General features: G+C 35.9%; 1 protein-coding gene across 1 annotated transcript in view; it reads left to right on the top strand.

The window, feature by feature from the left end:
• The window catches only part of GRIK2 (glutamate ionotropic receptor kainate type subunit 2), an 843,071-nt gene that overhangs the window by 248,197 nt on the left and 578,078 nt on the right, over nucleotides 1-16,796 (top strand). Inside the window, exon 2 of the mRNA XM_066608100.1 lies at nucleotides 10,737-10,904. Within this exon, the coding sequence (XP_066464197.1) occupies nucleotides 10,737-10,904 (168 nt within the window). The remainder of the gene's footprint in view (nucleotides 1-10,736; nucleotides 10,905-16,796) is intronic.

The following is a 16,796-nucleotide window of genomic DNA, read 5'->3' as shown; positions in this document are numbered from 1 at the left end:
AGGTTTATTAAAATAAACCTATTATAGTATTAACAGCTGCCACTGCATCGGATCTCTATTTTTTTCTTTTTGTTTTTTTACTTTAATTTTTTTTATTGAAAATCATTTTGGCAAATAGTAAAAAAGTTCAATGCAAGCTTTTGGTCACAAAGTCAGAACATTGTAACAGAAATATTGCAATAGAATTCTGTATCCAATCAAACAAAAGTGAAACAAAGAAAATGAAAAGATTAGCAAAGTTGTCAATAACAATAGTTCAGTGAAACATGACTGTCACATATAGCTAGCTATAGCTGATTTACAGCCAGATTATACAATGCGGTCTACATATTTCTTTCTTATTGGTAGCACATTTGATACATTCAGACCAAAAATTATTGTTTATTAATTTAATTATATCAGATATAGAGGGGATGGAATTGCTTTTCCAATTCTGGCAAAAGAATATTAAGAAGAGCAGTGGGTAAGGTGTTAGGTAATTGACCTATATCTATACTTAGAAAGGTCATTACAGGATGAGGCTGAATTTATATGTTACTAAGGTTTGACATTAATTGGAAAATCTGTTTACAATAGCTCGTAACACAAGGACAGTCCCACCATAAGTGTAATAACGTACTATCTATTGAACCACATCTCTAACAACAATTAGAAAACTGATGACAATTTATTGAGAATGGAGGGGCTAAGATGCATCTATAAAGTATTTTGTGAGAGTTTTAAGAATGATTTGTGTATATCTGCATAATACACCACTGATAATCTGAGACTGAATTTTTTAAATTTACCTTCCTATTTCTGTTTCAGTCCATCCATAGGGTACACATAGTTAGAATTCCAAATGTAGATCTCATTTTATGACAAATTGCTACTACAGTTGTTGCTTATAATCTACTTGTTGTAATAGACAGATTTTTCTTTAGCAGGTGATTTTTTGCTATTTTAATTGACATTAATAGTTCTAGGTTTTTTTTAGATTGATGGCCTATAGGCCAGGAATATTAGGTTGGTGGCATATGACTCCTTGCACCTGCAAGTTAGTGCTGCAGCGTCTTCGTTGTTTGCAATGCTCTATACTGCACAACACAATATTTTTTGTATAGCAGCTATGCTTAGCGTTGCATTCAATATCCTTTATAATCACTTCAGTCATGTTTTGTTTATGCAGTTATTGATTTATTGTCATGAATTCAGGGGTGACTCGTTTTCATTTTTTTGCTGAAATATGAACACTATGATTTTCATACTTCCATAACTTTAAGTAAAGTACAAAGTATAACACTGAGGCTAAACATAGGATTTGGCTTCTGGCCAAAGGTACTACTTGTACATGACCTAATTCCATAGTCTAAATTAGTTTATTTTATATCAAGGGATTCAGCTAGTTACCTTCCAGAATTAGAATTCCTTTTCTGACTGAAAAATGATAAGACAATAAGCTCTGGCACCCCATTAACTGGTACCAAAGGGAATCAAAACCTTAAGAATTAATCTCTATTTCTTAAAAAAATGGTTTTAACTATTCAAACTGACACATACTTAAAATATCTTCAGAGCACTTGGTGATATATGGAATAGTCCAAAGTTTTTAATACCTTGGAATTATACCCAGCATTTAGACATGCAGGGCTTCCTACAATCCTCTTGAGATAATTAACAGCATTGGGGGAAAAGGATAGAAAAACACTTAAAACTTCATTCATAATTGCCATATCCAAACAGGTAATATTACACTAAATGATTCATATAGTTATCAGTCACAATAAGAATTTGTCATCCTTTCCTAACCAGAAAATTATCTTGTAAGTTCTGGTGGTTCGTTGAAAGGTCCCAAGTGGGACAAAGCCTTAAATATACATTTGGATCTGGATTGTCTACAGAAATAGCACTAAACTTCTCCAACAGAGAAACCCATATTTTTTTTCAGACTCATCTGTGACTTGTGGAGTAGGCTGAAATAATTTGGAATTATACTGTGATCAACAGAGATTCTTGAAATCCTCGTTAAAAGAATGATGGAGTGGTTAAAAGATGGAAAAAGTATATAGGGTCATTTAGAATCACCATATCAAAACACATATTAATTATGCTTATTTTACTTGTTAAATTAGGTTGGATTTTTCTTACAGTATTGCCAGTAATGATAATATAATAAACTTCAATATGACACAACATAAATATGTTAAAATGTAATAGCAGTATAATAAGTCAAGCCTGCTTTATGTTTGTTCATATTGTAGCATTTTATTGCCTTAATATTGGACCTATGTACTTCATAAATCTTGGTTGAACACTACAGTATGTCAGTGGTTGAGCTAAAGTGCAGATTGTACAGTATGTGAGAGTTATTATATACAATAGTTATAGGACCTGATAAATGTTCAGGTCTCACAAGGATTCCTGTGGACAATTTCCTAGCTTTAGCACAGTCTCATTCCATGGATGAATACACATAAGTCTATTACTGTTTGCTCTCAATAGAGTGCTTATCCTCTAAATGTTGAAACCACAGCAGGATCTCCTGCTGTGGTGAAGCCTACAATGTATACATTTGATCACTTACGATAAAATGTTTTCAATAATGGCATATTTTAATTATGTTGTATCAACCACAAAATAACATAGTACATCGTAGAATTACTTAATGTTTATTTCTGTTTACATTGTTATTTTTTATCTTCTTTTGAATATGTAATAGCGAAAAACATATTCCCTGTATGGTTTGGCAGGCATGGATTATACTTGGATGGATATATTAAACAGTAGCACTCACTGTTTCATGCAGCCTGGTATTTATTTCAAAGCAGAAATAATTTCTGGCTACAAAAACAGTACATATAGGGTACATATAATATGGACTGTATGTTGCGAGAGCAAGAATAGGGCTTCTATGAATTACACAAAATGGAGAGGTATAAGGAATGTAGAGTTAGGCTTGAGCTATACCGAACTGCGATTAATATGACTGTGAAACTACTTTAACTTGACCATAGTTCATTTTGGACTGGGATTTTGTAACATGGCCAATCATCTAGTCCTTGGGTGTTGCATGTTTATTGGGATTATTTAGAACTGGCCATTTTCTGATATCGGTTTGAGATATATAATATCTCCACCTTTCAAATGAGCTGTATAAATGTAGTGTATTTATTACAAAAAAAAAGATTTTTATTACAATTTGTGACTGTTAAAGGGAAACTGTCATTAGTCTTTAGCAATATAAACCAAGACCACCACTATATTAAGGAGAGTCCAATCTTTTACACAAATATCTTTGCATGTCTGCTGACAAAGCATACTTGGGTTATTGAAGTAAATAATTTTGGTATTCTGCATGTGAATGAGGCAGAGCAGTCTAATTGGCATGGCGGACCATCTCTGCTATCAAGTTGTTCTGCTCGTAAGTCTGCCCCCTCTCCTCATCAGATGTGAATGATGTAGTAGGCATCATTCACGCTATACTCCCAATCTCATGCAAGAGGTCATCAATCAGCGCATGTCAAGATAAGCAGTGAAATTCTGCCTACAAAAGGACAGATCATCTGTGCATGTCCGGTTGACGACTACATAGCACTATGCCTGCTACATTATCTATGGCTGAGGAGGTGAGAGGGATGGAATTATGGGCAGAACAAGATGCTACTAGAGATGGTCTGGCATGCCCTCCAGACTGCTCTGCCCTTATTTACATGTGGTGTGCCCAAATTACAAACTTTAATAACTGAGGTATGCTTTTATTAGCAGACATTCAAAGATAATTGTTTGAAAGAGTGGACTCTCGTAATTATAGCACTGGTCTTGTTTTACATTGCTAAAAACTGAGGACAAGTTCCATTTAAATTATGTTTAATAAATGAATTTAATGTTTGCTCTGCACAGTACAACTTTGAATGGAGAAGAGAAAGTTTGCTGTAAGTTGGCAAATGTACTCATGTTCTCTTAAACTGAAATGCATCATTCACTGAAAAAGGGCTGTCATGAACAGAGATGAAAGTTCCACTTGGGAAATCAAGCAAAGAAAGTTACTTCAGGACATATGTACCTTGTGATAAAATCCTTGAGCACCATTTCATTGTGGGAGAAATGAAATGCTTTTAAATTGCTTCACAATATGCTTAGCAGTCCGTAAATCAACAAGCAATCAAGGTTTTCATTATATAAGGTGTAAGTCAAGAATTATCCTGTGCAGATTATTGGTTGGTCTTGCTTTCTCAGGAAAACCAGTTCATCATGAGATATACTATGCTACTGTAAGTGGAGTTTGTGTAGGATTTCAAAGTTTATATCGCCAATGTTCATATCTTATGTCTACAAAACATCATTCAAATGAATCCAAATTACATATAGGAAATCATTACGTTTTACCAAAGCTTTATTATGAAGACATCTCTTGTTAATTCAGTATGCCCCATTAGGGCATTTGAACATCATTGAACAGGGTTCCTTGCTTGAGACTTCTCTTAATGATTTGGAATGTAAAGCTGCTCTGAAAAATGGCTCTCATTCAAGCAGACTTTAAGCATTATGGTATTAGAGTATAACTAATCCTCTGAAGTCAACTAGTGGTCCTGTATGGTCAAGGCTTTACCCAGCAAAAAGGGTCTGTTTATGGGGTATGCCATGAATGAGACCTGGAATAATCAGCTGTTCACCTCAGATTTTGCTTTCTAAAAGGGGTCGTGTCTGATGGCATAACAACTTTAAGTAGTCTAATACATATCACTCACTGTAACCTTGGATGCTAATAAAATAATTTAATGAAATACAAATGCATTGCTCATTAACATTAGTGGTTTAACATGCTATGTCATTATAATAGCATGCCTATGTCATTTGTATAGCCCAACAGTCAATAAAATGTATTGGGCTGCGCAAATAGCATTAGGCACTGAACTATCATTCAGCACACCATGTTGACATTATTGACACGCCAAACATTAATTTAAGAAGCGATAAATCTGTAATGGATATCAGTATTGGACTGCAGTGCCTACCGGTATAATTGATCCTGGTGATACACTCTATAGCTAAATGCAAATATTATCTGACTAGCGTTGCATTCTCCATACTATTGAATGAAAATATGTCTGCACTTGCAGGCTCCTCTGTCTGCATTGAAATATATGAGAATTGGGAGATTTGGTGCCAGTGGACTCCCTTTCTTCTGACAGGAAATCATCTTAGAGAAGGCATTAATGGTCTAAATGTACAATAGACTTTGCAAGGGCAGGGCATAAAAGACATAATTGCAAGGGACTCTATTAGGGGAGCACAAAAAGTGACAGAGGCTTTGTGGGGGCAAGGGACAGAAGGTACAAGGTTTCTGTGAGGTGCTTCTATTAGGGCAGAAAAGCAGAATCAGGTGGCAAGAGCTCTGTGTTGGGGGTGGTGGGGTTGAGAACATGGAGGACAAGTGATAGAGTGCCTTTAGGAGAGGAGAGCATGGAGGATGGTAGGGGTACTAAGAAAGGCAGAACATGGGATAGATAAGGTGGTAAGAGTTATGTATGGTAGAGGCTCAAAAGATGCTATGGGCTCTTTGAGTGGAAGCAGTGGCATAAATTACAAAAGGTGACAGCATTTCCTGATCTCTGTGTGGAACGTTTTGGATACATATGGATGGGATTGTGAAAACTTCACCTAATTGTAGTACACTGTGAATTGCTGCAGATTAACAGTGTGTGAGGTACACACCACAAATATGCAGCCAATCCACAATGTCTTATAATAAAATTGTAATTTATAGTAAATATCTTTTGAATGTATTTAAAATGTAAAAGGCTTGATTTCAAAGCATTTTATCTATTTCACCAGGTTGTGAGTGAAATGTTCTTTATGTCATCTTATGAAATGAGAAATTGACATGATTTCTTTAACCTTTCAACTGCTACTTGACATACAATTTGCATTGGTACAATGAGGGTGTCAGTACTTGACAGGAATGTGCTGAAGCTGGTTGGAGAGACTCATATACCAAGCTTCCGTCAGAAATTAAGTGAAGAATGTTAAAACAGACAGTTTATCCCAGATACTTCAGATCATTCTCAGAGAAGTTTTCACAATATTTCTGAAATTCTGCGTGAAATTTTGAAACAAGTCTAAGGACTGTCAGCCGAAACCTAAAAATAAAATGGTCTTACCATAGACCTTAATGTTAGTAATGAAGCACTGAGGGGGAGATTTAATAAGACTGGTGCATCATATTCTATTAAATCGAAGCCTGCTGGAATAAAATGATACTGAAGTAAATTTGGAAAAAAAGTCACAATGTTTTTTTGTACAGGTTTGTGTTATTCCCTCTCCTTCCCCAGTTTATCTACAAAGTATCCGTGGCTATATAATTTTTCACTAGTTGCAATTCTAATATCTTCAATTGAAACCTCACTCGTACAACATGTCATGGAATTTGCATATTTACCAACTGTTTAATCTAGTTATTTCTTACTCAAAGCCATAACTAGGTTATTAGGTTTCTTATTAACATGGCATGTGCTTGAGAAACATGGGAAACATTGTTATGATCTTAGGAAGACTTAATTAGTTATTGGACCTTTCTGTAAATCTTTAAAGAGCCCCAAATTTACATTTATCAACATTAAACAAAGTGGATTTAATACCACTTTCTTTTACACTTCGTGGCATGAATCCGCATTTAGAATTTGCTCTGTCATTAGGCAAAATCTGCATGCAGAATTACAACTTGGAGACAAACATTTCTATGTAAAATATAACTTACTGCATCAGAATTCCACATGCAGATTTTGCGCACAGACAGGGTATATTCAATGTGTAAATCTACACCAAAAAAATTGTCAGAAAGCCGTGGATACTAAAAAAAATCCCCTCTGTGTGCATTTACTGAGCAGAAGAAAGCGGACATGGACTGCAGGGATGGAGCATGCCTTTAGGGGTAAGAAGGAGCTGCAACCTCCAGTCTCTGGATAATTTAAATAAAATGGGGTGTTGGATTTGAGGGTAAAAAGTGAGGAGAGTGGGAGGGGAGGCACATTCTGCAAAGGGACATCAGTACGTGCAACCTGAGGAGAATCTAATGCACCTCTCTCTTTGTATACATATTTTATTCCTCGTTCTTCTAAAGTAACCACGATTTCATAAAATTTTCTGTGCAAACAGCACGTAAACACCAGTATCAAATTAACTTGGGTGAAGCCGGGTATATCAGCTAGTAAAAAAATATATTGCATTTCTTCATCTTCTTAAAAATGACTGTGCATGTATAAATCTCATACACTAAGCATATGAGGTGAAAGTAAAAAGAGCAGTTTCAATCTTGACCAAAGTGTGCATAATGCACATATTGTTTATATAGCTAGAAATAGAACATTGTGTATCAGCCTCCAAAGTAGACTAGATTAATTTTATGTGAAGGATCCTATCACAATTGATTATAGCAGAAATATATGTCTTCTTTTAAATTCTCCATGGAGGCAATGTTGCAAAATTGCTTTCCACAGACAAAACAAAGGTTTGCTTCCTATCTTACAAGGAGCTATATTTGCCCATCATGAGCACATTAACCGTGTCTATCATTTCTGTTTAGAATTCTATTGTCACTTGAGAAACAATCTTCCACTTCACCAGCATGCCAGCTTACATGCGTTATATTTTTGTATTCATATTCCTCATGTAACAATTTTCCAGTTGCCTTAACAAAATCTATCAAATCTATTGTTATTTTCCTTTTACTTGAGCCAGAATTTTCTACTTTGCTTGTCAGTTTCTTTCTTAGCGATTGCCCAGCTTTCATTGATATTCAGGAAAGATTTTCCTTGCCTCAGTTCTATCTACCATATCATAACTATGTCCTTTCTATGACCTTCATTTTATCATTCTGTCAATATTAGACAAATTGTTCTAGCCACTAGTTTGCATTTCAAACACAAACTCACACATGTGTGAGGGCACTAACTCAATACTATGGCTGAATATCAACATTTTTGTAGTTCTTTACTGGTAATGTCAAACCACCCTTTACAGAACAAAAATGTAATTTTGCTTTAATATTTACTGAAACTCAGTTTTTGTATCCTTCAAATTAAGATCTCTACTTGACAAATGAGTTTTGGAAAATTTCTAAGCAATTGAGCAAATTCAGAAAGGGCTGGAAGTGGTTAGAAATCAGTTATACTCAATGCTTCATTTTGCATGGATTCAGCACCACCACTCTTACCCTCAAAGCCAGTCTTGTGGAAATGTTTTATAGAGAAATATGATCACTGTAGACAATCAGTTTTCTCAGTGTCATACATCTCATGATTGATGAAGTTAGTGGATGGGAGCAATGGCCATGTGTATATACAGAATCTCACTCCTGCAGCCAAAGTAAAACACACACCTCTCGTGAGGGTCATACCTTCAGCACTGGGCCATTGTGGGGTTGGAAGCTGTAAGTCCCAAGCAGCAGATCCTCATTGATCTCATATTGATGACCTTGTCTTCATTCATAATTTCTATCTGCATTATATGGTTAGAACATTTATTAAGATGAAACTCCCCTTTTAAATATGCTTTTAAAACCTATTTTAGTGGATCATAGTGAAAAACAAGCAGTGTGCTTTTATGCCAGGTAGATGCATAACTGCTTGATTAAAATTTGAATTATTCATACTTTGAAGCTGCTTTAAATCAGGGGTTAAGTGGCTAAGATGCTTCATAAACCTCTAATAGTAGATTTTCCGATCATACTTTTACAGATGTAATGTATATGAACTGCTAGAAGTTCAGAAAATTAATCTTCTGTGTAGATATGGCCTTTAGCTTTTTTGCGAAATTCGATTTAAAAAAAAACTTTCATGCAAGAAAGCTAACACTATTTCAACAATTAGTGCAGTTTCAGAAACAGAGGTATATCTTACCTTAATGGTTTCAAAAATGACTATCTTGGATTTAAATTGATTTTATCTGTACCTCTTCCGTTATTTTCATTTCATAAATTAGCATTAGCCAATATTAATGCACATTCAAGTTGTAAACCTTTCTTTTTTACATTAAATATTTCTTTCCATGATAAAATACAAAATCACTTAAAAATATTTTGAATACATTTAACAAAGATAGTTTTCCGCACAATTTATGAGAAACTTCATAAAGCTAAAGGTACTTTCAATTTTTTAGGGAATTGATCTTTACTAGAGATGAGCGAGCATACTCGTCCGAGCTTGATGCTCGTTCGAGTATTAGGGTGCTCGAGATGCTCGTTACTCGAGACGAGCACCACGCGGTACTCGTCTCGATTAAACGAGCACTGACCTTGAATTTAATGGAGCCGGCAATACAGCCGGCTCCATTGAAAGCAATGGGCTGCCGGCGAGCGCGGGATGAATTGTTGGGAAGGGCTTAAATATATAAGCGCTTCCCTGCAATTCATCCAGAAATGTGTAAAAAAAAAATATATATATATATATATACTCACCTTGCCGGCTCCATTGAATTCAATGGGCTAACATCGTTCTTCTCTGCCACAGCTGTTACAGCTGTGGCAGAGGAGAATGATCTTTATGCTGACAGTGCGGGGGGGGGGGGGGTCTCACTCTTGCCCCTATTGTGACTTAATTGTGGGACCTGGGAACTTGAGATGCAGCCCAACATGTAGCCCCTCGCCTGCCCTATCCGTTTCTGTGTCGTTCCCATCACTTTCTTGAATTTCCCAGGTTTTCACAAATGAAAACCTTAGCGAGCATCAGCGATATACAAAAATGCTCGAGTCGCCCATTGACTTCAATGGGGTTCGTTACTCGAAACGAACTCTCGAGCATCACTAAAAGTTCAACTTGAGTAACGAGCACCCGAGCATTTTGGTGCTCGCTCATCTCTAATCTTTACTAAATGTGTTAAACAATGCAAGATAGTGTTACTATCATTACAATTTTAAATGTGGCTCTTTGGCAACAATAGGGACAGCATGTGTTTCTCTGCATAAAATTAAATTTCCTATCATATTATTTTCTTTTTCTTAATCTACCACTGACATTTATGAAAATATATTTTCTTTTTCAAAGCACTGCATAATATTCCACTAATTCCTTAAGCATGTTATGTGCTTGCCTCCTATAGTTAACATAATTCAATTTGAGTATTGAAGATTTTTTACCACAAACGTCTTTCACTACAAATGTTCCAGTTGTCTTGTGTCCCATATATAATCATGATACTGTGAAGAAAAATACTATTTTTAAAAAAACGTATATCTAGCTGTAAAAATGTTTACACATTTATATAATATTCATTTACATTATGAAGACAACCCCTTTCCATATGCCTTATTCGGAGATTACTATTATCACAGAGGGGATCACTCCCCACCCTGACCCCACAATTATAAAGAGTGGAGAAGCACAAAGAACAACTCTGGCTTTTACAGAACTCTATTTAATAGTTGCCCATTCATTTGACATGCTGACATATATTTGAACATTTCTCCTGCAGTTGATTTCCAGGTTGGCTTCAATGTAAAAAGAGTTTATATTGAACAAAGATTAGAGTGCTGCAGTGCTGTTTCTTGTATTTGTAAAGTGTATATGCTTATGAGCATGGGAGACATAGTATAGTAAATTTGTGGTACATCTTTAATATTCCTCTTGCTTTATATGCACAATGCAAAGGCATTATTGTAAATTAAAAATATTGCAAAGAAGAAATATGTGCTATCCTCCAATGTAATATAAAGTTGGATAAAGTAAAAAAATAAAATTCTAACATGTCTTTTCTATTTGCAGGGGGAATTTTTGAATATGTTGAGTCTGGGCCCTTTGGAGCAGAAGAACTAGCTTTCAGATTTGCAGTGAATACAATTAACAGAAACAGGACATTACTTCCGAACACAACTTTAACATATGATACTCAAAGAATAAACCTCTATGACAGTTTTGAAGCTTCTAGAAAAGGTAAGGTTCTTATATGCTACCTTTAAAGTATTAAAATAAATATATAGTTAAGATATTGAATATTTTTTTTACTTTTAAGCCTCTTTTCAAAGAACATATCAATATTATAGAAGGAACTACACTTAGGGGCTCGCTCAGGCAAGCACTGTTTTCACGCTGCTAGTAGCGCACACAACGTGCTTCTAGAAGGAACCAATACTTTCCTATTAGAAGTGCGTTCTGTGTGCTGCTAACAGGAACCAATTAGGTTCCTATAGTGGCATACAAATGAGAGAATGTTAGGGGTGCTGAATCATCGCACCTAACAAAAGATTGAACATGCAAGTGCAAACTTGCATGTCGGATCCAAGGTGTGTGCAAAGATAGCACATGCCCTATCTTTGCTGTGTGCTTTCCTTAGACTCCTATGGGAGCCTAGAAATCACGTAGCCCACACCTAGTAGCTTGAAGAAGCCCGTTCACATGATCTTTACAGCACTATAGTCGCAATCGTTTCTCTTGGCTATAGTGCGTGAAAATAGAGCTTGCCTGAACTAGCCTATACTTATTCATATATCAGCTATACTCGGCTATACTTATTATCATTGATTTATGTAATGTCACTACTTCTTCAGGATACCAAAAAAGCTGTGGCAGGGTCACACAGAAATATTGCCACCCTACTAGTCCCCCTACTTCCTCCCCCAAAATATTTACTTTGTAAAACAAATGAACAAATGACTACCAAAATAACTGTAACTTAGAACAGCATCAAACTCAATCACTAAGTTTTGCACCTGGAGACCTAAGTGGTGCCTTCACATAGGAATAAACACCTCCAGCTCTTTTAATGTACAGTCTGAAAAAAACTAATAAAAATGGATCTGTCATTATAATATACTGTTCTATTCAAGTGCAACATATTATAGTCACAGGTTTGTTAGGCTGTTACACCATATAAAAATAACAAAAAATATTGTGTCATTTAGTTAATAGCAGTGAGGTTTTTTTTTACTGGAGCTGATGATGTTATTATCACTGGTAACAAGATATTTTGAGTTCACACTAGTAAGATTTTCTTTGCCTCTGCTGGGCAAAATTGTGCATAGTCCAAATGGTGTGACAGCATCAATGGAGTATCAAAAATATATTATTTCATGACAATAGCCTGCAAGAAAAAAAAAAGCATTTTTATTTTGATACCATATGTATGCTGTTGCATTATTTTGACTATGGATGGGCGTTCAACATATTCCTAAATTGAGGTGAATTTTGCATTCAAATGCACAAATTGTGTGGCTGTTGACAGTCTTTTGTTCCCCCAAGACAACATTCTGTAGTGTCTGCATTATTCTAACTAGTACAAAATTACGATACATTGCAAAACAGATCAAATAGTTCTTTTAATTTGCATAATGTGTCCTTTAATCCCAGCCATTTCTTTTAAGAGCCATAACTTGCATAGCTGTATGAAAGCTTTTTTAATGGCTAAAGGCCCTTTCAGACAACGTGAATTGCTCAAAAATCGCTCAAGGCCGTCTTTTGATTGATTCTCGTTTTGTCTAAATGCACTGACGTCATGCAGTTTTCGTACACAAGTCGCTGATCACTGAATTCTAGCTTGATAGAATTGAGTGATCAGCTGTTATCAGTGGAGTAGGCTGTTATCAGCCTGCTGCACTGATAACATTCTCTGTGCCTGTGTCTTGCTGTGAATTCACAGGGTGCATGGGCTGTAAGCACAATTTTATATGGTGTTTCCATATTTTTGACTACCCTGTATATTACCTTGAGCAGACTATAGTCACTATGATATCATAACAAACAAGACTATAAAAAACATTAGTTAAACATAAAACTGAGAGACAACTAAAAAATAACACGATGGTAGTTATCCATATGCATAACAATTTAGTTATATAATAAAAGTCAAGGGAAGCAGAGGAGTAGGGGTTATGCTCTATAGATGGAATTATGCTAATTATCAGGTGACTATGTAGTTAGAGAGGTGGTAAAATAGGAGGGATGTATGTTAACTTCAGTAAGATCAGGAGGCTGGGAGCTGAGAGCTGCCCCTGATTGGTCCCTGCGCTGACCCAATCAGAGGCAGCACTCATTCACCCATTCATGAATTCATGAATGGGTGTGAGTGAGAGCTGCCTCTGATTGGTGAGGCTGTGACCAATCAGAGGCAGATCATTCAGCAGGTGGGGATTTTAAATCCCCGGCTGCTGAATACTACTCACAGCAGTTCAGGAGAACTGCCAGCCAGACGCGGCTGAACTCCGGCTGCAGTGGAAAGGTGAGTATAAATGTTTTTCTTTTTTTTACACATTTTAGGATGATTTTCAGGTAAGGGCTTATATTTTTAAGCCCTTCCCGAAAATTCATCCCGCGCTCGCCGGCAGCCCATTGCTTTCAATGGAGCCGGCTGTATTGCTGGCTCCATTGAATTCAATGGTCAGTGCTCGTTTAATCGAGACGAGTACCGCGTGGTGCTCGTCTCGAGTAACGAGCATCTCGAGCACCCTAATACTCGAACTAGCATCAAGCTCGGACGAGTATGCTCGCTCATCTCTAGTTTTTATTCATGTTTGGGTGGATGGGGTACACTAAAAATGCAATTTGGGCATAGTGTATTTTAATGACATTCATCATCCATGATAAATAATAAATATTTGAATAGTTTGTACTTTTACATAATGATAATAATTAGCATTATTTTTCATTTTTGATTTTTATTTAAAAATTGGGAGTTAAACTTTTAATATTTTTTAAATATTCTCATCAACTTAATTTACCATTTTTTGTTCTGCTAAGGGAATTGAAATTGAACATAAGGGAATTAGGCCTCCTTCACACGGGCGACAAAGTCGCGCGATTTTGTAGCATTGCTACGATGTTACAAATCGCATGTATGAGAAGCCCATGGTATCCTATGGACTCCTTCACACATGAGATGTTTTGTAGCATGCTACAAAACGACACACAAACCTCGCAGGTCCGGCGATATGCCTGCGACATGCTAGGTTTTGTAGCCCATGTTTCTCTATGGAGCCTTCCTCTCTGTTGCATCGCATCGCACAAAAACGCGGTTTGCATGCGATGCGATGCAACTTTGACAGTAGCAGATGCTATAAAGTCGCGTGATTTCGTAACGTCATATGCGACTTTGTAGCGTTACAAAATCGCAGTATTGCTGCGATAAAATCGCAGCGATATCATACGGTGCAGCGATGCGATATCGCTGCGATTTTCTCGCAGCGATGCGGTGTCGCCCATGTGAAGGAGGCCTTAATCATTTTTACAATGTACTGCAGTAGTTCTATATTGCAAATGTACTGTAAGTTTATTAATCCCTGTTAGTAGCTGTTGCAGGTGTGAGTTGGTTATTTTAGCTCAGCTGCCACCCACTTGGTATGGATTGATATCAGTTCTTGAGACTTCTGCATACCTCTCTCATGACCTTTTGCATATGTATACATCATAGGTCATTATGGGGTCAATACAAGAATAAAACAATAAAACTGGACAAAACAGAGGATTTAAGACTGAAATACAAATTTTATATTCAGCAAATCCACAATTATTTTTTTTAATAACTATGATGACAAAAATAATATACATTTAATGATATTAGCATCTTCAAAACAGATATGGCACATTACCACCAGTATTTGTACCATTTAAGGGCTCAATCAGACTAGAAAATTTTAACCGCATTTATAGGGACGTTTTTAAAATGGATCTGTTAGAACCAACGCTTTTCAATGAAAGTGGTCACATGTCTGGATTTTACATATGTTTAAAATTTGCTCCGGGAAAAATAGTACAGTGTAGTACAGGTATTTTTTCAATGCAATGTAACATTTGGACTAGTTTGTCAGGTCATTACATAAAATCTAAATGAAAATCTGCTTTAATTCCAGCCTGTAATGCAATGACAGGAAAAGCACCAAAAGGGGTTAATTCATTTGCAAAACATTATGTGCTGGATATTTTGACCTGTTGACTTGATCAAGCAATCAAATCAAATATTGATTTTAACTCAAAACATTGAATGCTAGATTAATATTTTAAAAGCAAATCTTTGACATTTCAACCTATTTTAAAAGCTTGTTCTTCAGCTTTTAAGTGAATCCCGAATAGTTAAATAATTGCATAACAAAATCCAGTGGCAGGATAACAATTTAAATTCTTACAGAGACATGAACACTTCTTTCAAGAAAATATGACAATGCATTTCACCAATCTATTAATGACAATATTTGCTATATATATTGCTATATGCATAGCTAGAAATCATTATTGGAATATTCAGAAATTAAAAGTGCTTTTCATATTATAGTGGTACTTATCTTTCTCTCAGATATTTGCTATAACTTGAGGTTGAAAGTCGTTCATCTAAAGGTCACATTAAAACCTTGTAGTGTGTTTCCTGCAAGTGAAAATAATCCTTTTGCAGTCATCTTTATGCTATAAATTTGACAAGCTTTCCGATTCGCAATCATTTCCATTAGTAAGAGGGAGCAGAGATCAGCACAATAAAAGTACGTAAATGCCTATTAGATATACATATGCACTCCTAGAGTTCATCACAGAGCAAATCTTAATGGATTTTTAAACACCCAAAGTGTATTGGTTAGTAGCAGCAAACAGCTTTATGACAAAGGCAAAAACTCTACAAATCAAGACTAATCTATATTTGACTGAATTGAAGTATTGTATATGGTCATTCTATGTATGCATCTACATGAGTCAATAGAACTGTATAGGAAAACAACTCATTCGAACATTACTTTTATACTATTGATTCAATCCATGTTTTAAAAAAGTATTGGCAAAGAAAATAAAGCTAAACGATTTTGAGAAGGTGTACATAGGAAGATTATCATTTAGGGTTCAGTCAGATGAGGGAATTTTTAAAGCATTATAGGCGCGGGGGAAAAAAATGCACATTGCGTGTAGAAAAAATCGTGTGACCCGGTGCATTTGCACTCACATGTCCTATCTATCGCTTCTAAAAAAGTGACATACGGCCGCTTTCATTGGGAAGCATTGGTTCTAATAGATCAGTTTTGAAAACGTGCCTATACATGCGTGAAAAATTGGCTCACCTGTCTTATATGTGTGTAAATATATATATGTATATATAGTCTCCTCACCGAAGTCATATTTGCAGGCGCCAGTTAGCCTGTGCTATCTTGTAAACAGGCTGCTGCAGCTAATGATAGGACTCAGCAATCATCACGGGTAGCAAGTTTACTGACTGCAGTCTATAAACAAAACAGTACAGCAGAGATCCGAAAAAGCAGTGGAGGACTTGCAAGGAGTGGGAAGAGAGGATTTTGAATTTTTTGAGCTCTTCATTATGTTTACACACTGGGAGATCATTTGTAAGAAAAATATTTTATCTCGGGTAACCCCTTTAAGTACTATGCACACTTTGCAAGTTATCAAAGTGCAGAAAATAAATAAACAAACAAACCCCCTTTCCATATTTTATTGCATATGGAAGCCAGACAGGGGTATTCCCAGTTTGGGACCCCATAGTTTTCCAGAGTAGAAAGTTATTAAGAAAAAGGATCTTGATGTATTGACAATGTCTCGATCATGAATTTCATGGTTGGCTATTCATTTGAAGGGTGTTATGCAATAATCTATTTCACCTGCAGTAGTCACAGCAGGAAAATGTATGGCTGGCCATATCTTCCCCAGTAATAATAGCTGATTGCTGAGGATATCAGCAGCAATATTTGCAATGAACAGTTGATCTCTGATAAGTTTTCCATCTAAAAGGGGTTATATTGATGATAAAACCTTTTTAACAGTTAAATGACAAATTTTGCTCTGTTTTATCATTTAAATTGTATATTATATTTATATACGAATGTATAACCATGCTACACTTAT

The sequence above is a fragment of the Eleutherodactylus coqui genome, chromosome 1, assembly GCF_035609145.1.
Source record: "Eleutherodactylus coqui strain aEleCoq1 chromosome 1, aEleCoq1.hap1, whole genome shotgun sequence".
Lineage (NCBI taxonomy): Eukaryota > Metazoa > Chordata > Amphibia > Anura > Eleutherodactylidae > Eleutherodactylus > Eleutherodactylus coqui.
The sequence above is the reverse complement of the archived record's forward strand: the minus strand, read 5'-3'. Positions and strand labels throughout refer to the sequence as shown.